We start from the raw sequence: 18030 nt of genomic DNA, 5'->3' as shown, positions 1-18030 counted from the left end.
CCACATACTGGTAGAAAATATCATGTATATTTATTTTGCAAATATATTTTTGCCCATTTATTGTACATTTGAAAACCTTTTTTTCACCATAAAAGAATATCTTTACCTTTATATTAAGACTTATTTTCCATGTGTTAAAGTAGTAGTGCAATTATGAAAACTCTTTAAAATCACAAATATAAGTCTGGGAATGATGTAGGGATGAAAACGTGAGACGAATGAAAAATCTCTTCTATTTGAGCTTCTTCGTTGTCTAGATTCCAGCTCTGGAAGTTCACGCGGTGTCTTTTCACACGAGGCCTTTACCTTTGCTTCAACTAAAACATTTTTTGACATGAGAAAGAAGTTTTCTAAATGTTTGCCTTGCAGTGCATGTAGGATATATGTCCTGTGTAAGATCTCGTTTATCTATCGTCTCTGTGGCCAGGAGGTCTTTTAATAGAACAGACCAACAGCTGCACACACACACACACACACACTCCAGTGCTGTTATAAATACTGAGGTGTGTGTGTGTCAGTTCCAGAGATGGCCGACAGAAAGGGCAGCAGCAGTGGAGGGGTCAGCTCTCGTCTGACCGGCAGGAGGAAAGAGAAAGCAGAAAATGAGGCCAAAAAAGAGGAGAAAACCCCTAAAGAAGGAGAGAAAGCCGAGGTGAACGGGACAATCATGCCAGCGGAGAACGGAGAGGCCGCGGCCAGTAACGGAGCCACGGCGAACGGAGAGAACGCAGAGAAACCGGAGCCCATGGAGCTGCCGCCGTTTGAGATCATCACCGGGTGAGTCTGAAAAACATCCTTAGAAGTCAAAGTCTAGAAGCTACAGCAGAACCTTCTCATCATTTACAGTAGTTTCCAAACCTGTGCAGCTTTCCTTCTTCTGCGGAACACAAGAGATGTTTTGTAGAGTGTATGACCTTCTGAAAAACATCATAAAAGTACCATAAAAGTAATCAAAATCACTTGTGCATCATAAATCATAAAACAGCTTTGTTTGAGGAACTGACCCAACTCAGTTATGCTTTTGCACACAAACATGCTGAATCACAATCAGTCACGTGACATGAAACAACCAATGGTGCTTGGGATCATTGACGACCTCTAGCGGAATATATTAATTATTAAAACATAATAATTGTTTAAGGGGATAAAACCATAATTGTGAATCTATTCCACACACAAAGCTTAACAGTCTTTAAAGTAAATGTTCTTCATTGGCATCAGTGGTTCCATGAAGGACCTTTAACATCCATTGAACCTTTCCATTGGACAAAAGTTTCTTTATAGAGGAAAGAGTTTTATTAAAGTTAAGAAAAAAAGTAGGAACCAAAAATGGTTTGGTTACACTTTATTTTAAGGTGTCCTTGATACAGTGCAATTATACATTTACGTGCTGAGTAATATTAATTAACTACATGCACTTACTATATGCATGTGATTATGAATAATTAATTGTTATTATAATAGTAAGTACATGTAACGTGTAACAAGGACACCTTAAAATAAAGTATTCTTCTATGACATTATTTATAGAGTGGGTGTTTCGACGTGAACAATCTCCTAAATGTTTCATGGAAGACAGATGGGTTTGTATGGGTTTGTAATGATACGAGGGTGTGCAAAGGATGTTTCATTTTCAAGGAAATTAAACCTGATAATCATCTTCTGGAGAAATGCAGACTTCTGAAAGTGTGTTTTCACAGTGATTCCATTGAAGAACCACTTTTGGTTCCCCAAAGAACCTTTAAATGAACCATTTTCTTGATGGGTGTATCTGTGAATCTATTGGGGAATGTGTGAATGTTCAGGCTGGATGCAGATAAATCCAACCCAACCCCCACCAAGGTCAGTCCTGACAGGCCGTGATGAGTCTCGCTGTGTGTCGTCTAAAGAACACACTCTTAAAAATAACATCAGAACATCCATATGCTGCTTTAAAGAACCGGAAACATCAAGAACGCTGTTAGTGTCCAGAAGAACCAACTTCAGAACACTGTAAAAAACATTGGCTAAAAAAAGGCAGCTGTGGTTGCCAGAATTTTACCGTAAAAAATACGGTAGCAATGTTTTACGGTTTTAACTTAAATTTACATTTAAATACTTGTATAATGTTAATATACCAACACATTGAAGTACTGAAATCTGTTTTGTACCTTTGTAATACACCGATAACCACCAGGTGGTGATGAGAAAGTCACATGATGAACCAAAGCCTATCACATGTAGCTTTAACATATATACTGTAGAAGGCACACAGTGTCATTCACACAAACACTAATCATCATCATGGTAACACACATGAAACTGAAATAATGCAATAAACTTTTATTTAACAACATTAGATGTAACATTCAACCCTAATGTACAAAACTGATTTAAAAAAACTAAGAAGAAACATAGTTATTTCAACAACAAAAAACATCAAATTTGAAATGTAAGACAGGGAATTCTGGGAATGTCAATTTACGGTTATACACTGTAAATTTTAAGTTATTTTTCAATTCTGAAAACTACCGTTAAATTACATGCAATATCCAATACAGTTTTTCACCATATATATATATATATAGTAGAGGAACTTATTTAACAGGTTTTTACTACAGCATTTTTACAGTCTTTTACCGTTAAATTCACAGTTATTTTTTATAGTGAACTCTAAACGGTCAGAAATGGTTCTTGTGAAGAAGACGATTCTTGTCTGAACCTAAAGTACCTTTTTGAGGAAGTCAATCAGATTGGAGCTGGAATTACATCTCATTTAGGTGTCAATTTCCTCTTAGATGCTTCTCCTAAATCTCCCAAACAGAAATAAAACAACCCAGTCATCATCCAGTGTAGAGCTATGAAATGAAAGCGGAGCAGCTCTGATCATTTGATGGGAAATGTTCGAGTTCTTACTGAGATCTCTGATTATGATTGGTATCTTGGAAATATTGTTGAGTGTCGGGGATTTAATATCTTTATTTCCATTTCCGACTGGTGTTTATGAATCCAAATGTTCTTGGTAAGCCATCGCCGATGAGTTTGATACTGTCAACACATTGAAGCTGTGAATTGTTGTGGATCATCTCGTAGCAGGTGCTTGGCACAGTTGAATCAGGTTCATCTGGCAGCAAATGCACACAATGCTTCCAAACCGTGGGTTCTGTATATGGGTCAGAGACCAAGAATAAAGTTCTGCCCCCGCCAGGGTATTTATAACCCTAACAGCCCTTCCATCTGTCAGCCGGTGAAGGAGCTGTTAAGAACAACCACAGAAACCCCCACAGACTAGAGCTTGAGACAAATTGCACAACTCAATTAGTTTGTGATTCGATTCATTTTGATTCAATATAGTGATTATATCTCTCAACTAATGCTGCAAACTATACAATTAAGCCTGTTGGATGGTACATTAATTAATTCATAAACAAACATTTAAATTGCACATAAGGCAGTTTTTATAATAAAAATGTATTATATGTTAAAAATATATATAATTATGTTTTTAATCCAGATTGTTGTTGAAATATGCACATTTAAACTGTGGATGTTATAACTTCTCTTCATAACGGATTTATTAAAACACATTAAATATTGAAAAACAGATTGTAGATAATTTAGTAAGTAAATATATTTATATAGTGCATATATTTATCAAAGTGCTCTTCTCTAGAGTTATTTTTCTAGCTGACTATCGAGTTTTTGGACACTGAATTTACTTCCTGAGGTAAATGTGATAATACGTGAGGTTGACATGATTCATTTCGGTACCTTCTGATGTTCATTCATGTTTATTTCGTCCTGTAACTGGTATTAAAGTGGTAGAGATTATTGTTTACTCGCGCTGCCGCTTGAACTGACGTCCCACAGCGGCATCTGTTACGTGATTAAAGTGACAGAATCCGAACATTAAGACTTTGTTTCTTTCCAAACATAATAAAGCAAAAGGATTATTGTGATTTATTCTGTGGGTGGCGCGCTACAAATAATCTCACATTAAGTTTCATTCACCTATAAACTGGGTCATTCATGTCATGTCACGTGACAAACAAACAAAAGATTCGGGAGAGCACATAAATTAATAAAAAGACCTGAATAGTTCGTTCAATAGATTAGCTAATTTTGATGAATAAAACTGAAGGAGAAAGTCAGCTAACAAGTCTGTGTCGGACAAGTCCCCCAAAATATAATTAAAAATCTCCAGACTTTTCCACCCGGCCTGCTCAGCAGTCTAACAGCGTTCGTCAATGTCAAAATAATTGAGACTGCCATTCAAATCAAAGTAGACGGGTTTTGTCGTTCACAGAACCAGTGCGTGAATTTCAACATAAATCGTCAATTTAACGTTGAAAGAGAACGAGGTAAGATGGAAGTTGCAAATCATTTAAAATTAGTCAACTGTTTTACGACCAAAATGACCGACAGCTGTGTCCAGTGATGCAAACTACTCTACTTTTTTCCTCAAATACAGTTATTTTCAGAGCGAGCACGAAAGAGATTAAAGTTGGATGTGTGAATTAGTCTGTGCGTCTCAGCAAATAATGAAGCCATGAGTTTTACTTCAAAATCAGCAATTTTACCGTTTGCTGACAAATACAGTGTAGCGATACAGGATTTATTATTGCTATTTTATTAATAAAAGTCAGCGCTGATAGCACGTTTCTAAATGTTTCTTTGTCCGCATAGCGGGATCTCCAATCACCGGTCAGTGAAAGCAGCGCATTAATATAGAACGATTAAACTGACTTGGAATTAAACTGTTTTAATGCACACCTGCATATATATATATGTGTGTGTGTGTGTGTGTGTGTGTGTGTGTGTGTGTGTGTGTGTGTGTGTGACCCTGGACCACAAAACCAGTCATAAGGGTCAATTTTTAGAAATTGAGATTAGTACATCATCTGAATAAATAATATCTCCATTGATGTATGGTTTGTTATGATAGGACAATATTTGTCTGAGATACAACTATTTGAAAATCTGGAATCCGAGGGAGCAAAAAAATCTAAATATTGAGAAAATCGCCTTTAAAGTTGTTCAAATTAAGTTCTTAGCAATGCATATTACTAATCAAAAATGAAGTTTTGATATATTTACGGTAGGAAATTTACTAAATATCTTCATGGAACATGATCTTAATATCCTAATGATTTTTGTCATAAAAGAGAAATGTATAATTTTGATCCATACAATGTATTGTTGTCTATTGCTACAAATATCCCTGTGCTACTCATGACTGCTTTTGTGCTCCTGGGTCACATATATATATATATATATATATATATATATATATATATATATATTCAAGACATGGTTACGGCCTTGATATTGGGTTAATCAAAATTGAGAAATCAATAGTTTTAACCCAGTCGTACCCCAGACTCTGGACTGCTGGGAAATATTAGTAGTAGAACTCCTTCGAAATACTTTTATGCATTTCTCAAGAGTGAAAATACCTTGTAATGCGAGGCTCCAGTAGAGGGCGCCATGCAGGTCTTGAATTCATCTCCTCATGTGTCCACAGGGATCGCATGGACCCATTTTTCTACAGGTTCCAGTTCAAGAACGTGGAGTACTCCTCCGGCCGGAACAAAACCTTCTTGTGTTACCTGGTGGACCAGGGGCCCGGAGCCAGCGGGCTCCTCAGGGGCGTCATCGAAGACGAGCACGCGAGCGGCCACGCCGAGGAGGCCTTCTTCCAGCAGATCCTGCCCGACTACGACCCCGCCCTCAAATACACCATCACCTGGTACATGACGTCCAGCCCATGTGCCGCCTGTGCCGCGAAGCTGGCCGAGATCCTGAAGGCCAGGAAGAGTGTGCGTCTGTCCATCTTCTCCGCGCGGCTCTTCGAGTGGGAGGAGCCTGAGATCCAGGCGGGGCTAAAGGCACTGGCGGCCGCCGGCTGCAAACTGCGCATGATGAAGCCGCTGGATTTCACCTACACCTGGGACACGTTCGTGGAGAACGACGAGCAGACGTTCACGCTGTGGGAGGACTGCCAGGAGAACTACGAGTACTACCAAGACAAACTGGCCGACATCCTGCAGTGATGTAAGAAACCATCTTTAGCGAACACTTACACAAACATATGCAGCACACACAAATATTGACATTGAAACAGGGATATTATAGTTCCCTAATGCTACAACGTTTTTTTTTTTTTATTCTGTTACTTAAAGTTCACCCCAAAATGAAAATTTTGTCATTAATTACTGACCCTCATGTCGTTCCAAACCTTCTCAAATCTTCTCTGACCCTCCACAGACAGCAAGGTTACTACCACGATCAAGGCTCAGAAACATAGCAAGGACATCGTTAAAATAATCCATGTGACATCAGTGTAATTTTACAAAGCTACGGGAATACTTTTTGTGCACAAAGAAAATAAAAATAACGACAACATTTCGTCTCCTCAGCGCCATTTTGGAGAATATCTACTGAACGTAAACAACATATACAGTGTTTACATTGTTTATGCAGCAACAGCTTTGCAGGTCTATTCTGCCAATTAACAGTGTCATGTATATTACCATGCCAATCACTCTGAGAAATGTGTTTACGTGGTTTAATGTTCAAAAAACACATTACATTACTGTTGCTCCTCTGTGCCCCGTCTTTCTGAAACGCGTTGATTTTTACGAAGCTCATTGTTCTGAGAAGCGAGGTGTGCTCTGATTGGCCAGCTATCCAGTGCGTTGTGATTGGCCGAATACCTCAAGCGTGTGATGGAAATGTTACGCCCCTCACCATATCTGGAAACACACAGCGTCTCCATGACAACAATACTACAGCCAGAATAAAAGTTACTCCTTCTTTCTTTGCGTATACATTTGGGAGGCAACATTTCTAATTTTTGTTTAGTATATCTTGGTGTAAAATTACTTAAAAAAATAAAACTGACATAAAAATGAATTTGAAACACTATATGCATATTTTAAAAAAAAAAAATTACAAAAACACACAACAAAATTACTAAAGCTTCAACTATTAATTAAAATTGAAAATGCAAATGTTTATAAAAATACTAAAATACAACTGCAGTAAAATGCAACAATTTTACTATTTATCGTAAAGAAATATACTCACTTAACTGTTTGATTTGAAATACTCATGACAGGCTGTAATTTTATTGAGCATCGTTAACACACAAAGAGTTAAACCAGCACTTGGCGTTAGCATGTGGCTAATCTAAAATTTACACTCATCATGCACAGAAAACAACACAAAATGACAGTTTAAATGCTGATTTATTTTGTTTTATGAGAGACTAAACATTAGCATGCTAACGATAGATAAGTATGATAGATAGATAAGTACAAAAATATGTAGCACATACAAATATTGAGATTACAGCAGTTAACTAAAACCATAAAAAATTGTTATAAATAAACATTAACATGACATAATTGAAAAAAACATTTTATTTCAACTAGTTTCCAGAGCAGCATTTCTGATTTTTATTTATTTTTAGCTAAAGTTTTAACAACAACAACAACAAAAAAAATAATAAAACACAACAAATTTACTAAAATTGTAACTAAAATGAAATTCGAAAATGGAAACTCAAAATATTAATAAAACTATTTCAATTATACTAAAATAATACTGCACACATGAATACTTAATTTATCAGTAATTAATAAAAATATACTTATTTGGCTGTACAATTTTCCCAACAAACACACAAATGGGAACCATATTTATAATTATTTATACTAGTTTTTCAGAACTCGCTGCAATGCATTCTGGGAATGTCTTGTTTTGTTAGGGAAATGTTACCATCATTCTGAGGGGATTTCTGAGTATGCAAACCTATTTTTGTCAATTAATGCGACTGTTTTTGATCTTTTGCAGGATAAAGAAGCGATAGCTGTCGAACATTTGTCCAAAAGTGAAGAGAATGTGTGTGTTTGTGTGAACGAGAGAGAAATGCGTGCCAAAAACACTGTTTTTACGTTTAATACTATTGACAGATTCATTTAGTACTTTCATGTTTTCTGTATTTCTGTGAAGTAAAGAGGATTTATACTTTTAATAATTGGTTTTAGGTTTGAATGTGGTTTCTCTTTAGGTGTGACACGTTTCATATTTCATATTTATCATTTTATATTCTGGTCAAGAACTTCATACTGAGCACTGAAATATGATTTTGAATTAAACTGAAAATAATGTTGCAGCTGTATATGAAATAGTATTGTGCAAGCAATAGATTAATAAAAATATTACACGGGGAACTACTTTCACTATTTTGGAAAACGAATAAAACTGTTGTTTTGGTGTGCGGTGCTTTGTTTTATGTGTTACAAACACAAGTTTCATCCGAAATGAGACAGCGGTTTACTTAAAAGCATCTTTAATCACACACACATATAATAAATCAAAAATATAGTCGTCCATATAAATTAATATAATAGCAAGAATGATTTACTAGATATCTGATAAATAAATCCACACCAGGAATTCTTCCACACAAAAAAGTACCATAATATTAACTATGTTTTTGCACAAGTGTAAATAAATGCAGTCATGAAGTACTTTGTGAAAATCATGTGTGATACTATGTGGTGTATTTCAGAGTAGCATGGTGTCTAACACACTAAACTGATTTTATGTCTTAAATATTAATTGGCAGATTTATTTATTTATATATAGATATATTATGACATCAATATAGTTTTGTTGGGTAACGCTGATGCATACATCACGGAGACATGCATTTACTTCTGCAAGATGTGTATTTAAGAGCAGGGCTGTCCAAACTCGGTCCTGGAGGGCCAGTCTCCCGCAGAGTTTAGCTCTAACCCTAATTAAACACACCTGAGGCAGCTAATCAAGCTCTTTCTAGGCGTACTAGAAGCTTCCAAGCAGCTGTGTTGAGGCAAGTTGGAGCTAAACTCTGCAGGACACCGGCTCTCCGGGACCGAGTTTGGACAGCCCTGTTATAGTGTTTGCTCATCTGCAATACGTCTATTGCATGTTTCCTATCAGATGTTAAATAGACGTATATTAGATGTCTTTAAGATGTTTATGGTTTAGAATGTGTGTAAAACTGACATCTTACAGATGTTTGTACACAGCAGATGCTTTCCAGATCAAGAGATCTTTAACAGACATCTTGCAGACGTATGTGTGCTATCTGGGTTACGTCATAATCAATACACCTGACTTTACACAACTAGCGTGTTTTGTCTATAATACAGTTTTGTTGATCATAATGACAGCGTTCTAGTTTTGTTGGGTAACGTTGCGTCTCATTATAGATGGGATTGGACAGTCCTTGGTGATTTTTCGCCGGACATCAGATGGATGTATGTAGGATGATGTTATTTCTCTCCGTCTCCGAGGTGAGGTCGGTACATGTCGCTCAGCAGCGTCTCCAGCGCTCTCTTGTGGTCTTTCCCAGGCTGAGAGCGCCACCTGCTGTCGTCGGTGCTCAGTGTGCGCGTCTGCGCGGTGTGAAGCCCCTCGATCGCGCTGGACAGCCAGATCAACCGCTTCAGACTCTGGATGGACCGACCACGATCATGCATCAGCTGATGCTCTGTAACCGCCCGTCTGCTGCAGAGAAATAATTACAGCAAAACTGCATGACACAAGTGGATAGATAGATAGATAGATAGATAGATAGATAGATAGATAGATAGATAGATAGATAGATAGATAGATAGATAGATAGATAGATAGATAGTGAAGTGACATTCAGCCAAGTATGGTGACCCATACTCAGAATTCGTGCTCTGCATTTAACCCATCCAACGTGCACACACACAGCAGTGAACACACACAGCAGTGAACACACACACACACAGCAGTGAACATACACACAGCAGTGAACACAAACACACACAGCAGTGAACACACACAGCAGTGAACACACACACACACAGCAGTGAACACACACACACACACACAGCAGTGAACATACACACAGCAGTGAACACACACACACAGCAGTGAACACACACACACACACACACAGCAGTGAACACACACACAGCAGTGAACACACACACACAGCAGTGAACATACACACAGCAGTGAACACACACAGCAGTGAACACACACACACAGCAGTGAACACACACACACACACACACAGCAGTGAACACACACACAGCAGTGAACACACACACACACAGCAGTGAACACACACACACACACACACACACACAGCAGTGAACACACACACACACACACACACACACACACACAGCAGTGAACACACACAGCAGTGAACACACACACACAGCAGTGAACACACACACACACACACACAGCAGTGAACACACACACAGCAGTGAACACACACACACACAGCAGTGAACACACACACACACACACACACACACAGCAGTGAACACACACACACACACACACACACACACACAGCAGTGAACACACACACACAGCAGTGAACACACACACACACACACACACACAGCAGTGAACACACACACACACACACACACACAGCAGTGAACACACACACACAGCAGTGAACACACACACACACACACACACACACACACAGCAGTGAACACACACCCAGAGCAGTGGGCAGCATTTATGCTGTGGCGTCCGGGGAGCAGTTGGGGGTTTGGTGTCTTGCTCAAGGGCACCTCAGTCGTGGTATTGAGGATGGAGAGAGCGCTGGACATTCACACAGTGTGTGTGTGTGTGTGTGTGTTCACCTACAATCCCTGCCGGCCCGAGACTCGAACCCACAACCTTTGGATTACAAGTCCAACACCCTAACCATTAGGCCACGACTTCCAACAAATATCTATAGACAGACAGACAGACAGACAGACAGATTGATTGATTGATTGTTTGATTGACAGACAGACTGACAGACAGACAGATAGATAGATACACAGACAGACGGATAGATGGATGGATGGACGGACGGACAGGCAGGAAGACAGACAGACAGACAGACAGACAGACAGACAGACAGACAGACAGATAGATAGATAGATAGATAGATAGATAGATAGATAGATAGATAGATAGATAGATAGATAGATAGACAGACAGACAGACAGACAGACAGACAGACAGACAGACAGATAGATAGATAGATAGATAGATAGATAGATAGATAGATAGATAGATAACCTCTCGTTCTCCTGACACTGCACGGCTGCGACCACCATCAGTATCATGAGAGCGGCGCGCTGCTGAGATCTCTGCGTCTTCAACATCATCCAGAAGAATACTGAAACGCCTCGAGCTGAAGAGCAAAAACAGGAACTCAGACCTTCATCAGAACAAATCCTTCAGATCATGAAACTACTAACTCCCTCCAGTCAGGGAGCAGTACTCACGTGTCGTCTCTCTCTCTCGTCTGTGCTCCTGCAGATGATTGACCGACAGACGGCCAGGTCTCAGGTTTATATAGACCCCTGGCGTCCCCAACACAGGAAGTGACCTCACACAGTCAGGTCTGAAGAACTTCCCCTCCTCCTCCTCGAGTCCCAATTATCATGCAGATATGCCTTAGTTGCTTCCACAAAATCATTTATAATGGATGCGTCAAACTACTGATTAATCGTGGTTTTGTGTTTCGTTCCATTTCTCGTTCACAGGTTGGCGTTCTCACTGAGCTCAAAGCCTGGGATTAAAATCTGAGGTCTTTTGGGTTTCAGTTTCTCATCAGAAATGAGAATTTGCTGAGAAAGCCAGCGAGATTAATGTTTTCTACTAAAAACAGAGGAAAAGATGAAGACGAGTCTCAGAATTGGAGAGATTTGAGAGTTAAAAACTGACACAGGATGGTTGTCGAAATGAAAAGTCCCAGTTGATAAAGCCGTTGGCGTTCATAACGAGCGTTCTAGTTAAAATGCCTTTTCGTTAGAACTTCAAAACTAAGCATCACCGCCAGAGTGTTTCCACGTCAGCAGCATCGCTAAAGACTCTCACAGCCCTAGCAACACGTCTCAGATGTGGTTTCTAATGGTGAGAAATGTGAGCGCTTGATACGGACGTCAATGATGATTCCTGCAAAGTAAAACACCTCTGATTAGCAACCGCCCAGATGACAACAAACCCACAAAACTACTTCAGATGGATAGTTCACCCAAAAATTATCCTTCTGTCATCATTTACACCATTTTCTTCCAAATCTCAAAGACTTTCTTTCTTTTGTAGAACAGAAGAGATGTTTTGAAGAATATTTGTCTACAGTAGCCAAAGCATGTTGAGGTCTAATTAAAGCACAGTTAAAGTAGACTTTTATTAAAGTAATTAAATTAAAGTAGCACTATGTTCCAAGTCTTCTGAAGTCATATGATTGGTTTTTGTGAGGAACAACCCCAAATTTATGGTACATGTTTCTTTTTGGTCCAAATTTAGCACCTCAAGATGCACTGCGTTGGCCCTTACGAAAATGAACTATGGTTTTATTAAATAAAGCTCAAAAATATCAAATAAACCATGATTTCACTACACTAACCATAGTTTAACCATGTAGTTTAAACTGTAGTTATACACATTGTAGTCCACCAAATAAAACCTGATTATTTTACTATACTTAAAACATGGTTAATTTTTGACATGAATATTTTCTCGATCTCAAAATCAATTTCAGTGCTTCAAAACCAAACAAGAGAGTTGCTACAGTAAAATATCTCCATTAAGGTGAGCTATTTCTTTAGCAATAGCTTTCTTTTCTTTTTATTGGGGAAGACTAATCACATCCGTTGTGTTTGATCAACATTCTACCAAAAAAACAACAACGCTGCTGCTTTTTATATTTAAAACGTGTAGCTCTGTTTTGCGTGATTAGGTCTTCTCTGTTTTTACAGGCGCGTGTTCTGAAGCCCCGCCCTCGAGCGTGCGTCGTTACGTTCATTACGTGAGTGCGTCCGCATTTCCGCGCTGCGCCATTTCGGAGCGGATCTGATCCTGGAATCAGACACATACGGTCAGAAACACGCGAAACTCACGGTAAATCAGCTTTTAATCGCTTTTATTATTGTCCAGTGCGCCTGATTCTGTTGTTTGTGGTGTTTAATAGCGAACGCTCGGAGACGGAATTGCGTTTCAAAGATTAATCTGTGTTTTTGTGCAGGCGCCATTTTACTATTGACCCGGATTAGCGATTAGCCGTTTATTACGAGTCTTTAATTACATCTATTAGTTTAACAGTGATCTTAACCATATTTACAGCAGCTCTAGCTGTATTTGGATCGTTTAAGGAGATGGTTAGTGCTTCTCAGAGGTTTGTGTTCAGTCGCGTGTGAACGCCGAGCGCCATCTTGAGCCGCGAACAAAAGCAGCTTCTATTTTACTCTGGTTTACATGTTTTACTCTGGTTTACCTGCTTTACTCTGGTTTACATGTTTTACTCTGGTTTACTGGTTTACATGTTTTACTCTGGTTTACTGGTTTACATGTTTTACTCTGGTTTACCTGCTTTACTCTGGTTTACTGGTTTACCTGCTTTACTCTGGTTTACCTGCTTTACTCTGGTTTACTGTGGTTTACATGTTTTACTCTGGTTTACCTGCTTTACTCTGGTTTACCTGCTTTACTCTGGTTTACTGTGGTTTACATGTTTTACTGTGGTTTACCTGCTTTACTCTGGTTTACTGGTTTACCTGTTTTACTCTGGTTTACATGTTTTACTCTGGTTTACCTGTTTTAGTTGTTTTCTGCTCTTGTGTAAGTTAGTTTGATTTGGGCGTTTTTCTAGATTAATGTTATTTAATATGCTCTGACATGGTAGTTTAGTATTATATGAAATCAAACAGTTATAGGAAGTCAAACCCTTACTGAAATTGACCATGGTTTGGTTTTACTACAAAAAAAACATGATTACTATAGTTAAACCATGGTAACTTCAAATTAGCCTTGGTTTTGCTACACTAACCATAGTTTAGCCTCTGTATTTGTAGTAAAACTGTGGTTATACGATTGGTCATCAGTACGCCATAAAACCATGGTTAATTTTCATAAAGGATGCCAAATTTACACCGCAAAGAAGTGCATTTGAAGTGTCTTTAGATGTTTTTACACTGTTTAATGCTGCTCAGAGGTGGTTTACACCACAATCACAACTGTATACTTTAATACAAGGGGCTGAGGTGGGCATAATTCAGTCTGACTTTATGCTGAATTGAGTCCACATTGAACAGCCTTAACTTGGCTGTGTGAAGGCGCTTTAAAAGCGACTCTAAAGGTAGGTGTCATTATATCCAGGCAATCTACCAATGCATTGGCAATGCAAATAAAAGGTAATTATGGCAAGACGGCATTCAACATTGAGAGAGATGGGTGGGTATAAAGAGGAGACCGAACGCAGCCACACTTCCATTAAGAGTGATACTACTAGAGATAGTCAGCCTTGTTATTGAAATTACATGGAAACATACGCCGACTAGAGATGTGTTTGCCATCAACCATCTCATGTGATTGTATTGTCCATTTTTAAGCGTTTCATTAATGTTTGTTTATATTGTCACTGGTTCTTGTTCTATATGCTGGAGAGCGGTTGATGTGGATTGTATTGTTTTAACAGATTGAGCCATGCATCGCGACTGCCCTCTAGACTGTAAGGTGTACGTTGGGAATCTGGGAAATAATGGGAACAAATCCGAACTGGAGAGGTCGTTTGGCTACTATGGACCCCTGAGGAGCGTGTGGGTGGCCAGGAACCCTCCCGGTTTTGCGTTCGTTGAGTTTGAGGACCCTCGCGATGCCACAGACGCCGTCAGAGAGCTGGACGGACGGTGAGTGTGGATTATAACGCTAATTATCAGCGATTACTCAATGGCTTCTGATTTAACTGATGAGTTATCGTCACGCAGGACCCTCTGCGGTTGTCGAGTGAGGGTGGAGCTGTCCAATGGCGAGAAACGCTCTCGTAACCGGGGTCCGCCTCCGTCCTGGAACCGCCGCCCACGCGATGACTACCGCAGGCGCAGCCCGGCCGCCAGGCGCAGGTAAACCGGTTTTCCCGCTCCCCTGTCTCTCTGTAGGTTGTGTTCCAGAGGAAACTAATCCGATTCTGCCCTTCCCGCCAGTCCTGGAGGCTCCACCGGTGCCGGGTGTCCCGGTTCTGACGAGCGTCTGCCGGAGATCTTTTGCTCCTCCATCTTCATTGTCATTGATAACCATTAAAGTATGATTGACTGGGCTTCTCAAATTCTGATATTTTGTTACAGTGCAAATCCATAAATAATTATTGGGTTAATTCCATAAAATGCCCAGGTTACGTTTCACTCCAAAATTAAACGCTTTTGGCTTTTTTTGCATTGTGATTTGGCACGCAAAATCTCATCGCTGTAACAATTATCCAACACAAATTAAATTTTACGTTTTAGTGAAGTAGTTTTTCGTACTTTTTTTTTTTCTACTAAAAATCTTGCGTTCATCATTGTAAAAGTTAAATTTTCCCATGAGATTTGGTTGAATTATCTAAATGCTGATTAGCCAGTTAATAAACATATTGCAGATAAATTTAGCGTAATATGTATTGTGAAAATAATTTACACTTTTATAACAGTAATGAGAATTGCTGCGGTGATTGAGATAACGTTATATAAAAATGTGATTAACCGTCCCTAAGTCTCAGTGCAAAAAACCTTAAATGTCTTCAAAATAGGCTTTGTTTCTCTCGATTTTGGATTGAAACTTGACCCGAACTTTAATTTGTGAATTGGACATCAAAGCCCAGTCGCTAGATTTCAGTAATCTGCTCGGCTCTAGTAATGGTTGGAATATGCAATCTTTTGTTGACTTAACTTTACATGAAGGTTGTTTTTATTTTCTTATCTATATTAATAAAAATGAACCCCGTTGCAGAGTCACCACCATGCCTCTCCTCACCACCCTCTGAGTCAGTCTACTAGTCCTCTTTCAGCATCATGTGACCAGCGTGCCTCAATCAGCTGGCTGGGTTGGTGTCACATGACCCAGGCGTTGCCAGTCATCAGGTCGCACCAGCCCATTGGTTCCTGAGCATGCCGTTGTCAGCTCCTCCTCCTCCAACCTTAACACCCAATCGGCAGCGGCCCACTTCACATTCCTGACCAATCAGCGTTTTACGCTCCCCAATGTCTACACTACAAACCACCAGCAACAGCCTTCAGCTAACCAATAAAAGCAGGAAAAATCCACTACATCCAGCCCCCATCCGCAAGCCAGCTAATCAGCTCGCTGCATCTGGCCTGCACTTTCCCGCCAATTCTGCTCCCCGGCCGCCAGCCGTCCTCCCCTTCGCCTTTTCTAGCTTGTTGAAAACCAAAAAGACTAGTAAGTTTTTCCTGCTTCATACAGTTTAATGCTGAATACAGATTTAAGATGAGGAGAAATCTCCTGTTGAGTTGAAACAAACAGGGTTGGTATGAGATCTGGACAGACGTTGTTAAGCTTAGGCAAGCAGAGTGATGGGGAGCCCAAACGGAGGTTCAGGTTACAGAAGAAGCGTGGGCTTTGAGAGCTGCTCTTGCTTTCTTTCACTGTCTTCATTCTGTGGGGTTGTTTGCAGTGCATTTCTGTTGAGTTTTCTCCTGCTAGTGCACTACTTTTGTAGCTCTCTGTACTCGAGCGTAACGCTCTTAGCGAGGGAGGGAGGTTCTCCGAAGCCTCATGTGTTGCGAGGTCTCCACTCCACCCCTGTATCAGGGCGGTGACGAGTGCGTTTGACCGTTAGCAGGCTGGAGTTGCAGGGCTTTTGAGGTGCGTCCGTGTTGATTGTGCGCTCACTCGCTTTGCCTCTTCTCTTCTTCAGATCGCCCAGGAGGAGGAGCCTCAGTCGTAGTCGCAGCAGGTAAGAGTCCGTCTGTTCTCGCCGCTTTCCTGCGTGGTTTTGTGAGCGCTTCCTCAATGTGTTGTTCTGGATTCTGTCTAGATCTCTTTCCAGAGAGCGCCGGAGGGAGAGATCGCCGTCTCGTGAAAGGAACCACAGGCTCTCACGATCTTTCTCCCGATCAAGGAGGTAAGAGTCTCTGCAAAAAAAAATTAGGCAAAACCTGTTATGCCATTGATGTATGCCTTTTAGGCAAATGTTCTGTTTACCTCTGTACAATGGATAAAGACTAATAAATGGTGTTTATAAGCATTAACGGGTAACCACTGTATTTTTGCGCTCCACAAGTGCCACTTACTGTCAGTCAATTTGTATTTTCATTCAACCCATCTACCATTTTTATTCAGACCAATTATGTAACATAATCATTAATTAGTGGCATTTGCATGAAATAAAGCCAGAATTGCGAGATATATAAATGTGCAATTCTGACTTTTTTTCCTCACAACTGCAATTCTGACTTTTTTTTTCTCGCAATTCGGACTATTTGTGAGTTTGTCACAGTTCTGAGAGAATTATTTCAAATCTTTTTATTCAGTGGCACAAATCGACTTCCATAGAAATTAGAGGTTTGTCATTGTATAAAACTGTCACAACTTGTTTAAACTTTAAAGTTGTTTAAATTGTAGTTTTTACTGTAATTTTACACTTCAGAATGTTACCGTAGATATTGGTGTTGTTCCAGAAAAGCATTGCTACCTCAACTTTATCAGAATTTTCACATTACTTCAACTGCTGATTTAAAGCAAGTTTTGGGAGAATTATTCCTGTGAGAAATGACGTCGGACATGCTTGATCTTCTCGTTTACAGTCGTTCCAGATCAACTGAACGGAAATGAACTTCAGTGCTGAGAAGAACGGAAACCTCGGCACAGATCAAACATGTTGAAAAACTTTGAAAAGACTTGGAGTCCCCCACTTTTTTTTTCTTTTTTATTAACATTATTTTAGCAGTTCTGTTTTCTTCTGTAGCTGCGGTTGCGTGTTTTTGCAGTTTTAATGCGACGGCATTCCATCTCACACTTTTAAGACTTTTTATTTGTTTTTTGGCGGTGAATGTGATTGGTCCTGCTGTGCTGAGCTGGACCGTGTTTGTTTTCTGTGCGATCAGAGGGGGAGATGTAACAGCACTATGACAGCAGCAGGGGGTGGAATGGAGAATAGCTTTCATTCTTCTTTTTTTTTCTTGTAGTATTTGTACTGTTTATAATGTTGATCTGAATTAAAACCCATTA

At 39.6% G+C, this 18030-nt stretch overlaps 3 protein-coding genes across 3 annotated transcripts in view; 2 read left to right on the top strand and 1 right to left on the bottom strand.

Annotated features, from left to right (window-relative positions):
• The first annotated feature begins 482 nt into the window (after nt 1–482).
• On the top strand, nt 483–8605 carry apobec2a (apolipoprotein B mRNA editing enzyme, catalytic polypeptide-like 2a). The gene is made up of 3 exons (XM_079413055.1): nt 483–777; nt 5504–6033; nt 7837–8605. The coding sequence occupies exons 1-2, from the start codon at nt 527–529 to the stop codon at nt 6030–6032; spliced, it is 780 nt and encodes a 259-aa protein (XP_079269181.1). The 5' UTR covers nt 483–526; the 3' UTR covers nt 6033; nt 7837–8605.
• A 700-nt stretch (nt 8606–9305) lies between these two features.
• Nucleotides 9306–11189, bottom strand: pth4 (parathyroid hormone 4; the record flags this gene model as incomplete). Its single annotated transcript, XM_079412982.1, has 2 exons — nt 9306–9540; nt 11101–11189. 2 exons carry the CDS (start codon nt 11187–11189, stop codon nt 9306–9308), a joined length of 324 nt encoding a protein of 107 aa, XP_079269108.1.
• Nucleotides 11190–12813: 1624 nt separating this feature from the next.
• Nucleotides 12814–18030, top strand: part of srsf3b (serine and arginine rich splicing factor 3b) — a 5223-nt gene continuing 6 nt past the window's right edge. Inside the window, exons 1-6 of the mRNA XM_079412829.1 lie at nt 12814–12930; nt 14504–14714; nt 14793–14927; nt 16718–16756; nt 16838–16924; nt 17607–18030. The exon at nt 17607–18030 is cut by the window's right edge and continues 6 nt beyond it. Of these exons, the coding sequence (XP_079268955.1) occupies nt 14512–14714; nt 14793–14927; nt 16718–16756; nt 16838–16924; nt 17607–17634 (492 nt within the window). The 5' untranslated portion in view covers nt 12814–12930; nt 14504–14511 and the 3' untranslated portion in view covers nt 17635–18030. The remainder of the gene's footprint in view (nt 12931–14503; nt 14715–14792; nt 14928–16717; nt 16757–16837; nt 16925–17606) is intronic.

This window comes from Barbus barbus (genome assembly GCF_936440315.1).
Source record: "Barbus barbus genome assembly, chromosome: 49".
Lineage (NCBI taxonomy): Eukaryota > Metazoa > Chordata > Actinopteri > Cypriniformes > Cyprinidae > Barbus > Barbus barbus.
This window is presented reverse-complemented; position numbering and strand designations above follow the sequence as displayed.